Raw genomic sequence first — 11946 nt, forward strand, 5'->3', positions numbered from 1 at the left:
AAATCGATGACATTTGTTTACAAGGTTAGACTGATCAGAAGCTTAAATTCAATTGTTCTGGTTTAACCAGCTTGTGTGAGGGAGTTGCCCAATCAGTTTTTGTTGTTTTTTTAAAAAAATTCCAGTTAGGCCACATTGGAAGAAAGCAATTCTATCATCAACATTTTTGGCTGTAGAACTTTTAATTATTTCATTTAAAAAGAGGGATGAATATATCCAGACGTAAATGGTCTCAGTCCAATTGAATGGTAATTTATTAATAAACAAGGCAATAACTTCAGGATATCTTCAACAAAAAGGAAAAACAATAAACGATAAAATAAGATTAATACAGTTTCCCTGTTTCATATATAAATGAAAAAAAAAGAACAATGGTTAAGATCATTTTAAAGTCAGCTTTTATGGGGGGGGAAACAAAGAACATTTTCTGGTGTTTGGTCCAAAATATCCATCTACAGACTTAAAAATAAATTACTATGTATCAATTTACATTTTAAAAACAAGTCTTTGCGTATAAAGGAGCCCTTGTAAGAAAAGGAAAAGAGGGAGCTTTCTGATTGGTTACCGCGCAATCCACATTGCATAGAAGACAATGGCAAAGCTCTCGTTGATTTGAACGAACCTGGACTGAACCTTTGTTAAGATTGCGATCCACATCCCATTGAAGTCAATGGCGAAACGGCCATTGGTTTTATTGCAACTGGACATCACACCTTTTCAACCCATGGTCGGCCTGATGTGCAAGCGCTGGACAAGCAGCCAATGAGGCTTGCGCAAAAGGGCGCGCGGGATGGAAACCACACATCTTTTTAAGGGCTGACAGAGGAGGGGGAGGGGGAAAATAGTTCTTTAAAGGCAAGGGGGGAAAAAAACGCAAACTTACGTGTTATTTGGAGTAACACTGTCCTTTTACAAACCATGACTTAATTTTTTAAAAAAGCTGTCTTTGTATATAGCTTTCGTTTTTGGTGAGTGGGTTTTGTGGGGAAGAGGTTTGGAAGGGCCCAATGTAGTTTTTAGTGGCAACGTCGCTTCTGTGGCTGCTGCGGAGTCGCTCCCCTCCCCCTCTCGTTGGTCAGAACTTGCTGCAGTCGTAGACGAAGGCGCCTGAGGGGCGGTAAAGGGGCTGACTGCCGGGGAACGCCATTTGGCAGCTGCTGGCCGCGGCGTTGCCGTTCACCGGCGAATTGTTCAAGCCCAGCCGGTGGGAGGACTCGAACATTTCCCTCACGGCGTGGAAGTTCTGCTGCTGGCCGGGGTAGCCTGCTGGGGACGACGAGGAAGCTGCGGCAGCCGCCGCTGCAGCCGCCGCCGCCGCCGCAGCTGAGGCGGGCGCCAAATGGGCGAGTTCTCCCACCGCCGTGGCTTGGTTGAGGTACCAAGAAGCCAAGCGGCCGCCGCCTTGCGAGTGCCCCTCCTGAGGACTCAAGCTGAGGGAAGAAGCGCTGCTACTGCTGCTCGCTGCCAGGCTGTACTCGGGCAGCGGGTCTTGCTCCACAGGGCTGCTGCTCAGGTGGCCGCCTCCGCCTCTCTCTCCCCCGCCGCCGCCACCTGCCCCTCCTCCTGCGGCGGCGGCGGCGGCGGCGGCAGCCGCGGCCGCGTAGAGGCTCATGGCTTGTAGGTTGCAATGGTAACTGCTGGCGCTGACGCTGCCCGCTTGCGTCGCGCCGCTGCTGTTGCTGCCCGTCGTGTTGACGCCCTGGCTGCAGGGGGCGCTATAGAGCGAGCTCTGCGCAGCCGCGGCCGCCGGCGGCGAATAACAGCTACTCAAGGCCAGCGAAGGCGGCGGCAGGGATGCTGTCCGAGAGGTGGAGGCGGTGGAGGAAGTGGACGACGACGAAGCAGCGGCGGCGGGCGGCGGCAAAGCCAAGAGATCCCCGGCGCCCTGAGGCGAAGCGCGCAAGGAGGTCATGATGATGTTGTCCACGCTGAAACCGCCTCCCGCTCCCCCGCCTGGAGGGCCTCCGGGGTGGTGATGCGGCGGCGGCGGGTGGTGGTGGTGGTGGTGGTGATGATGGGGGTGGGGGGGATGGTGGTGGGAGTGGGGGGGATGGGGCTGCGGGTTCTGCTGGGATTCTGCTGCTGTCGTAGGAGGCGGTTCCAAGCCGAGCGCTCTGCCGCCGCGCGGGCTGCCTCCGCCGCTGGAGAGGCTGCTGGTGCTGGAGCTCTCCGGGCTTTCGATCTTGGGCACGGGCGCTCCTCCCAGCGGGGACATGGCTTGAGGGGGCGACGCCGAGCCGTTTTCCGTCTTGATGTCCTGGAGCCTGACCGGCGGCGGCGGCGGCTGCCCTCCCTCTTGCTGTTGGTGCCTCGGCGGCGGCTGTGGCGGCTGCTCCTTGAGGTGGAGGCGCTCCTTCTCCTCCTTGTCCTTGACGGCGTCTTTCTTCTTGAAGCGCCTCCGGCGGCGCAGGAAGGAGCCGTTCTCGAACATGTTGTAGGAGTCCGGGTCTAGGGTCCAGTAGCTGCCCTTGCCGGGCTTCTTGTCGTCGCGGGGCACCTTGACGAAGCACTCGTTGAGCGAGAGGTTGTGGCGGATGGAGTTCTGCCAGCCCTGCTTGTTGTCCCGGTAGAAGGGGAAGCGCTCCATGATGAACTGGTAGATGCCGTTCAGCGTGATCTTTTTGTCCGGCGCGTTCTGGATGGCCATGGTGATGAGGGCGATGTAGCTGTAGGGCGGCTTCACCAGGTCCTTGGGCTGCGGCTGCGGCGGGTAAGGGCCATAGGGCCTGCCCATGCCGCCTCCGCCACCCCCGCCGCCCGGGTACTGCTCGTGGGCGGCCGGGTGCGGCGAGTACATGCTCATCGGGGCCGGCATGGCTGCGTAGCCCCCTCCAGCCGCGGCCCGGTAGTAGCTCTGCTCGCCGCCGAGGTAAGGCACCACTCCCAGCGGGTTGGGGCTGGAGACCGAGTAGCGAGCCTGCATGGCCTCCCTCCCGCAAGCCAGCCGGACCAAGCAGCAGCTTCAGCAGCAGACTGGCCGCCGCCGCCGCCTCTGCTTTACCCCCTCCACCCCTCCGCAGCTCCAGAGCCAAAAAAATATAAACCAGAAGAGGCGACCAGGATTTTCCTTCTCAAAAAAGGGGGGAAACAAACACACGCAAAAAACCCCTCTGATGTCCTGTTAAGTTTTCTGCTTTCCCCTCCCCCCAAGTGTGCAAAAAAAAAATCGAATAAATAAATAGAAACAACCCAATGAGAAGGGGTGGGGTGGGGGTGGCAGAAAAATAAGTCTCCTTTTCTTCTTCGTCGTCTTGATTCTTAAAACAAGGCACCGACACTCCACGGAAGCGATCGCAGCCGAGAGGAAAAGTAAGTTACTTCCATCGATAATAGAAATGGAACCAGGCGCCCTCACTGTCTGGGACTTCAAATCCCTCTTCGCTTGTTCCCAAGCGCCCTTCCCTCCCCCCGCCGCCCTTTCGTCTTTTCCACGGAGCGGGGCGACAGGTTGGGCTTTAGGAAGGCAGCAGGAGACCGAGCCAGGCGAAGTAAACAGCAGGGAAGAAGTTGGCGGGGGGAGGGAGAGGCCCGGATATTCTCTCTCTTTCGGTCTGCAGCAGGAAAAGAGAAAGATCCACCTTCCCCGAGCGATCTTCGGTTTTAAGCGCTGCCTCTGCCTCCGTTCCTGTTTCAGTCTCTCTTTTTCAGCCGCGAGCTGCTCGGAGAAGCGTTTGGAAAAAACTTCTGAACTTTTGAGCATCCGTCACCAAGGCAAGGACTTTTTTACGCACGCACAAAATTCTCTCCCCCCCCTTTGTCCCTTTTTCTTTCCAGGCTGTGAGGCCCCGCCCTGACCCGGTCGCCTACCCAATGAGAAGTTCAGAGCTGAGCTCTGAAAGGGAGGGGTGGTGAGAGAGTTGTAGCTAGCAGAAGCTGCCGCCGCGGCAGCTCGGAGAATTATAGTTCTGGGACTGGCCACACACACGCACGACACCCTCGCCCTCCCGCACGTATATATAGCTTCTCCACACGGCCCGCGTTCAATCCTTCCCTCGCACAGGAGTATATGGATCAAATTACAAATCTGCTCGCTCCGGAATGAAAAACACACCGACACACTCATCACCAGGCGTACGTAGCCTACCCTACTTCACACATATACGAATTCCAGCACACACATGCTGGAGTCCTATTTCTACAGACAATATTGTCTGGCTCCAAACAAGCACAGTAACGTAATACTTTCTCTAGGACCAACTTAAAATCAGGAGGCAGTGTGCTAGCTTTCGGGTTTCACAGAACTCTGCCAGCTTAGCTGTCAAATAACAACAAAAAGAGGGGGGAAAGTGCCGTGAAACGGCACGAAGTGCTGTGGCCTTTCTGCCAGCAACTTTTCACTTTCCCCCTCTCATTCTTCATTTTTACCGTGGAGAGTTCGAAAAACTGAATAATTCTCTCTCCTTCTCGTCTTTCTTTCTTTTTGGGCCCGACTAAGGATCCTGAGAAACCGGAATCTGGCCCACTGCTCTGGGCTTTTAACCCCCTTTCAACTTGGTCTTAATATGTTTTAATTTTTCGTGCCTCTGTTTCTCCATCCCCCTTAGCCCAACCGACAGCATCGGGAAGAAAACGAAACAACGTTACAGTGAAATAAATAAGAAAAATATGACTATATGTCTCACACACACAAAAAGGTGCAGTTTTCTGTGGATATAATTATTCATACGTACTCAAAGGAAAAGGTCCTGAATCCCGCTTCTACATTTTGAGTCCCATTGATTTCAGTGGGATTTATCCCGCTGTTGGGACCCGTTCCATTTAAATAAGTGGTTTAGGTGGTTTTGACTGGGTTAGGATGCGTTCATCTAATGATGTATATATGCAATGTTATTCTATATACCCGAATGCACAAATGTGAAAAGACGTGTATTACACATACAAGATCCCAATGTGTGTCAATTACAAGACGAGATATTGATGTATTGGATTATTCTCTGTTTTGATAGATATTCCTGACGCAAATGTGCACGCCATTTTTTTTTAGTTTGTGCAGATGCACGAAGGCGTCCAGTCCTGACTATTCCACATACTCTTTTGTTCATCTCTTTTCAGTAAAAGTTCTTTGACCGCAGAGTCTGCCTGTCAGGGGGTCGTGTCCGCCTATCTACAAACACCCTCCGAACCCCACCGCGTTTCGAAGCCGACCGGTTGAGACTTTCCTCGCAGGCTCCTCACTAGGCGCTTGTAAGCAAGGCCTTGGCTCGTTAACTGGCTCCTTTGGCTCTCTCGGGGGCCTGCTGGATGCTGCGTTGCCTTCCTCTGGGGAGGTGTCCTTCCCCACCCCTATATATCCTCGGGGTCGCTCCCCTCCCTCTGTGGCGAAGGGAAGAGCTGCCCAACGACCCCCACCGACTCTTTTCACACCAGGCAGGATTAAAGCGGGAAGGAGCAAGGGGCTCCCCAAAGCCCTCCAGACCCCCGCAGCCCCACCCTCTCCCCCGCTCCAGCCAGCTGCCTGACCAAACTTTCCTGAAGGGATCTGCCTTTCTCTGCCATTTGACAAGTCTTTGACGAGTTCTCCAAAGCTCCCTTTTATGAATCGGCTTTTCCTGTGACAGCTTTGGCAAGGCGGCGATTGTCCCTCACGTCGTGTTTATAAACACAAGGCAGGTCATGCCTCCGGCTGGCTTGTCCAGGTAATCTTTTCAGGTAGTGAACCGTTAAGCCTCCGTGCCTATGAGAGAATTTCGTATTCAAAGAGTCTGGATTTTCAACAACATTTGCTGAAAAACAAATACATTGCGGGAAATGGAACGGATGGAATTGACGTTCAGTTAAACGTCTTAGGTCTGGGACTGTAAGACTTACAAAATGGATGGTGATGATCTCTGTGCTACTGGGACAGTGAGAATTTACGAGGGTGGAGGAGAGAGAGCAAGCCTTAGTGTTTCACAGGACTCTTCAACAGACAGAAACAAAGAGAAGTTTTCAGGTGGAACAGAGAGTTGTCCCATCTTTTTGAAAACATAACTGAATATTAATAAAAACCAAATGTGAGCAGGAGAAGCAAAAAAGATACGTGTTTTTAGCACAAAATGTTTAAAAGAGTTATTACGGTGTCCACTCCAAATGAAGCTCCGTATCAGACATTTTAACAAAGAAAACTACTTGAATATGCTGCTGAAAGAACTCTAGTGTGAAAGGTACAAAGTTTGAGGAAATAACTGTTTGGCTTTAATCTACACCAACACTGAAATTCCCGCGCTCGCATGGTTCCCCCCCCCAAAGACATTTCATTCACGCCCTAGTGTAACTTGTTTTTCAAGTGAGCGGGGATCGCAGCCCAGCCCCCAACCCCACTTAGAGTTTGAAGGCAAGATTAGCAGTTGGTTAATTTAAAGGGACCACCTAATTGAGGACACAGTATCTCTAAAGCTTTTCGGGCCCGTGGCTTTGAATGGTAGAGTTCAACACGTGCTTAGTTAGATATCTCCCACTAAAACCTGTGGACTTCGTTGTGAATTTACGTTGATCTTTCTGGCATGGGTGCGCGCGCCTGCATGCGGGGTCTTGGTGCAGCTTTGGCCACGAATGATCGGTCCTGACGTCACAGCAAGTCTGTGTTGTCAGGGCAACGACTCGCGGTTTCTCCCGGGTCCCAGTCCGGACTCAGTTAATCGTGACTTACGGCAGTTTTAAAAAGTGACCGCGGGATGAATGGATGGAGACGCAGAGGCTGGGAGGAGATAGGCAGAACCCTCACTCCTTAAGTCCTGCATTTGTCACACTGTGTAAACAGCAAAGTGTCGCACTCTGTCACTGCCAAAACCTTGTCCCCGTCGGAGAGGATGGGCAGAGCCAGTCGCCACCTCTGTTTTCTCCTCTGTACCGCGGACCCCCTTCACCGCCACCTAACAGCCACCTTGAGGCTTGGTCCCCTTGACCCTAGTTTTGATTCAGAATTCGAAAGAGAGCTTGGAGACTGGAGCGGGTCGGCCGATTCGGCTTGCGATTCAAACGCCTTTTGAGGGGCTTTCCCACCCATGTCCCCGCTCCTCCATGAACCTGGAAGGGCAAGGCCGGTTGTTAAGGTCGTTGGGGGCTGTTGGCTTAAGCGTACAGGTCCAGTAACCAAACCTGCTCCGGATGTTTCGTCCCAAATGCGAGTCCAGTAATGTTCAAAGTCCCTCGCAGGTATTCTCAGGGCAAGGTGACTGACATTAAGGTCCTCCCCTAATCTACACAGGACTTTCCCCCTAGTATGGACTACGACCTGGGAGACCAGGATTCGAATCCCCACGCAGCCATGAAACTCACTGGGTGACCTTGAGCCAGTCACTGGCTCTCAGCCTCGGAGGAAGGCAATGGTAAACCCCCTCTGAATACCGCTTACCATGAAAACCTTATTCATAAGGTCGCCATAAGTAGGGAACGACTTGAAGGCAGTCCATTTCCATTTTTCATACCTGCTCAAGTATCTCAAGTTCCCCACATGCTCATCACCCAGGAAGGGGCTTTGGTAATTGTTTTTATTTTCCCTCTTAATCATCTACGCAACTGCACAATTAGTCCCTAACTCTATCGGGCCCGATCCAATTAAAGTTACAACCCGATCCTACGCCCCATGTTTCCTCGGAAGAAAGTTCTGCCGAGATTCCACGGAATTTACTCTCCAGTCACTGCACGCAGGATTGCAGCATCAAGCGTTTATTTTTCTGGATTGGGGCCGTAAAGTGGTCGTACGTGCTGTGAGAAATCTTCACTTGCTTCCAAGTAAACGAGTGTAAGAGCGCAGCCGTGCAGCCCGATGCGATGTATTTGTCCTGGAATAGGAATTAAGGCTTATCGGACTTACTAGGGAGCAGGCCCCATTGAATGCAGCAGGACTTACTTCTGAGTAAACGTACAGGAAGGTCACTCGGTAGATTCCCTCCCGAGTTCATTGGGATGTTATGCCTCCATAAGTGAGGGGTAGAATTTCAGCGGAAACATCTCTAGAATTCCATGCCTATGAAATGTTTGTTTTTCTGGGGCTGCTTAACGTGCCTTCTGGCTTCGCCGCTGTGCTGGCAACAAATCGCGGCTGTTGCGAACCGGGCTGCCTGCGAACCGGGCCGAGGAGGTAGGGAGGTACTTCTCCGTTTGATGAAGGCTAAAAGATCGATCCGTCCCCACCCCCGCTGAGGTGATTTTTGGATGCCATCCAAGAAAAATAAGGAGCGTTTGTGTTTTACAGCGCAGAGGTTTGCTTGAGTTGTATGCATTTCCTTGCCTGACCCCGTTTATGGGATGATCTGCTGGATGGGTGCACGATTTTGCACCTTTCTTCCCACAGTCTTGTTAACAGCGCAATCCTGAAGTAGACTCCACTAAATTCAATGGGACTAAAAACCAAGTATTTGGGAACAAGCCCGATTGAATTCAATAGGACTTTCTTCTGAAATGGCACCTTTAGGCTTGCGCAGTTAGCCAACGAATTCCAGCTGGTTTACAACCTCACCCAGGGCCTCTTTATACTTGGGAGTAAGTGGAAACCAGTGCGGTTCTACTTTCAATGTGTGCTTAGGAACGCAGCTTTAAGCGGATCCTCCCCATCCTGAAGAGATTTTGCTCTGAAGAAAGTTCCATTGATCTGAACGGGAGTTGCCAATAAATGAGTTTAGGCTGAGGATGCCTTCAATGGGCCAACGTCAACTTAGGTTCCGGCTTAAGGGGATCAGGTTTTATACTCCTGGTTTACAATTTATGTCTCTCGAGGATAGGAAGAAAACACCCTTAGCCGCAACCTTAGCAGTTGGATACAGCACAGTTTTGTAGGAAACTCAAGGGAACAACCGTCTAGTTGATTTCAGATTTGTTTTCTTGAGAGCCAGTCCCATTAATTTCAGACGGGCTTACCAAGCTGGCCTGCGCGTCTGGGCACCCTTTCTGGGGAGTCAGTCTGGCTGAATGTTGAGGAAGCGGCTTCCGAGGTGGCGCGTTAAAGATGCCGGCTGCGAGAACTTTCTATTCCTCAAGGCAAAAGCCAAGCACCTTGAAGTGTCACATTCAGCAGCACGGAACAAAGGATCTGTTTGACCCTCTCGGTTTCCGTCAATGGGACAAAATGCTGCACTTTCCCCTGATCGGTTCTCCAATAAATTCGCGACAAAACGGCCGCGCAGCTCTTGGGACCTAGACTGGTGCTTGAACGAGCACGTCCCCCTTTCCCTTGCCCAGGCGAGGTGTTTCTTTCTTTTCCTCCAGAGAAGAGCCTGGAAGCTCCCAGCTGTGAAAGCCAATACTTTTGCCGTGGATATTCAAAGCCCCCCAGGCTGACCCTCTCCCTGCTTCTCCGAGGGAGGAGCCTTTGCTTGTGCAGAGCTCTCGCGGAGCGCCTTTCGCACTGGTCTTCCACGCCGTACTTCTGGGAAGTCAGCCCCACTTCCATTTCCTTGGGGCTACGTTCCAAGTGAGCAGCCACCTGAGTAGGATGGTAGTAGCTTCAACCTCCCTCCCTCTTCCTGCTTGCCAAGTCCCTGCGCAATAATAATGAGGATGATTTTCCTTCAAACTCTGGGCGAACCTTTTCTTGGCTCGAGGTAGGGAAGGTCTGTGGAGACGGGGGTGGGGAACACGGTAGTTGAGCTAGTGGAGAATTTCTGCTTGGGACACGTGCTGTTAGGGTCAACCGCAGAGATGGGGGGGAATCCTGTGGGTGGCAAGCGACCTCTATTTCGCTTAGCGCTGTCTGCATCTCGCCCGCGGGAATAGCTCAGAAGGCAGCCGCGCGTACTCGAGGATGCCATCCCGGGGACCTTCGGGAATAGGCGTCTCCCTTCCCCCGAAGAGATCCCTCCAGCAGATCTGAGACCCTCACCCCCCCTCCCTCCGGCTTGCAACGGGATCCCTGCCGATCCGGAATGGCTGTGATGTGCTTGAACAGGTGTTCCATTCCTGGATCGCGGCGCTCGAGTTTGGAGAAAATGTTGCTTTAAAAAAAAAACTTTAATTAATTTTTTTTAAAAAAAAACGTTTGAAAGGTGTGAATCCCAATCGTCCCCCTTCCGTTCCCTCTCTCGCCCCAAGGTGTCAATAAGGAGAGAGGGCTGGCGAAAGATCTGGCCTGTCCTGAGTCGCCGGTTCGGACTAGAGATTTTCTCTGGCCTCGTTTCTTCCGCTTTCCTATCTTTGCTTTTTCAGAAGCCTGAAAAGGGGGGAGGGAGGATTCAATAACATTATGGGATTCTTCCACACCTTAACGAACCTGCAGAGATGAATGAAACCCTGCTCTGCCGCCAGCAGGGTCCCCTTCTGCCCCACTCAGCTGGCGTTTCTAGCTCTCTTTGGTGAGCTGCTGTGTTGCCGTCTATCCAAATCTCTTGTTTAGGCTGGAGGAGGCGGCCGTCCGGTTGGCCCCTGGGCGACAGACAGCAGGGAGGCGGGATCAGCCCGATCCTAAGGCGTGGGCCTGGTTTCTTTTTCTCCTTCTCGGAAACAAACCCCATTGCTTTTCAGTTGGGTTTGCTGCAGAGGAAGCACCGTTAGGATCGGGCTGCAGGTGGCGTCGCCCCCTTCTGAGTCTCTCCGCATCGCGGGGGTCTCCAGAAAGGGGCGGTGAAGCCATAGCCCGGGCCGACGGCGAGTTGGGCTGCCCTTATTCGGCGGCGAGCGAGTGGCTCTTCGTACATGCTCAAAGGCAGGCGATGCTAGTGCCCTGGTGACGTTACAACTGGGTCTGAGAGGAGCTTGAGCCTACTTAGGCTCCGTTGATAAGCGTTGGGGACGACTACACCCCCCCCTTTATTTTCCTTTTCTGTCCAGGAAGATTAAGTCTCGTGCCTAACCAGAACGACAGGTTAAGAAATCGAGTACTTCTCCTTCAACTCCGGCGTAATAAAAGACCCGTCTCCCAATAAGTGGAGACAAACGCTTCCCTCTCCGCAGCGCCCGCCGGCTGCAAGAGGCTGGTGTCTGATGCTGCCCGGCCCAAGCCAACCTGTGTACCGATTAGCGCATATCCTCAAACCAGGAACCGGGCAGCATAAATTCTCCCTAAACATTGTCGACATTCTCTGGCACGCGAGGAGCACTGGCCAAGGTACAGGGAGGCGCCGCCTTCCTGAAGAGGGATACGGGCTCTGCTCTCCAACTGGATCAGTTCTTACCCTAGAACGTATTGTCTCTCTGCTTCTCGAGGTTTTTAAAATTTTATTTTACGGCTGGGTGGAGGGTGAGGGGGCTACAACTATGCTCTGGAGAGCGGACTGGGCAGCTGCCACCCTCCGTTGCCTTTTACCAAGAAACGCCCACCTGTACACCCGCATCTCCAGCCTGTGTGCCTGGAGTGCCCCCTGCTGATTCATACAGTAATAACGTTTTTATCTGGGCCTCAGCTGGGCCTTCTCCTGGGCCTTAGGCTGTCCAGTCTTCTTCAAGAACAGGACGTGGAAAGACGTTCTGGTGCTTCAGGGGCGTTTTTCCATACAGTACTTAAAGAACTTGGGGGACATGCCTACGACACAAATTTGCATACAATTTATTTGTGTGTCTATAATACCTATATCAAGCATGCCTCTGGGAAATTAAGATGGCGAACTGGGTGGCCCCAGTGCTGTGCTTTGCAGTTGGCCAATCTGCCCTAAAAGCAAAGGAAGTTCAAAAAAGGGGCTCTGCATGAGATTTTGGGGCCCTCCACAAAAGACCTAACAATGCCCCCCCTGCTCTGCATAATTACTTTCTAAATCTGTTCCCCTCTGCCCTAGATGGCTTTCCAGATATGTGAATGCTGGTTCTGATTACTCAAACAGTAAGAGCAGGGATGTAGTCACAGGGGGTCCTAGACCCTTTCCTTTGTTTTGGGAGCAGGGTCCCAGCCAGGTCCCTATGTATGAGCTAATCAGCATGAAAATGGACCATGCTAACCACCAAGAAGAGACTTTGTCCTTTTGTGCTGATTGGAGACAAATCCGAGTGAAAGGAGGTGAGTCAGTCACAGAGAAGACCCTTCTCAGTAGCTATCACAAG

General features: G+C 52.3%; 1 protein-coding gene across 1 annotated transcript; it reads right to left on the reverse strand.

Moving 5' to 3' along the window:
• Window positions 1–230: 230 nt before the first annotated feature.
• FOXC1 (forkhead box C1) lies at window positions 231–3720 on the reverse strand. Its single transcript, XM_061590719.1, has one exon. It carries the CDS (start codon window positions 2921–2923, stop codon window positions 1076–1078), a length of 1848 nt encoding a protein of 615 aa, XP_061446703.1. The 5' UTR covers window positions 2924–3720; the 3' UTR covers window positions 231–1075.
• Window positions 3721–11946: the final 8226 nt, after the last annotated feature.

The sequence above is a fragment of the Rhineura floridana genome, chromosome 1 (assembly GCF_030035675.1).
Source record: "Rhineura floridana isolate rRhiFlo1 chromosome 1, rRhiFlo1.hap2, whole genome shotgun sequence".
Taxonomy (NCBI): Eukaryota; Metazoa; Chordata; class Lepidosauria; order Squamata; family Rhineuridae; genus Rhineura; species Rhineura floridana.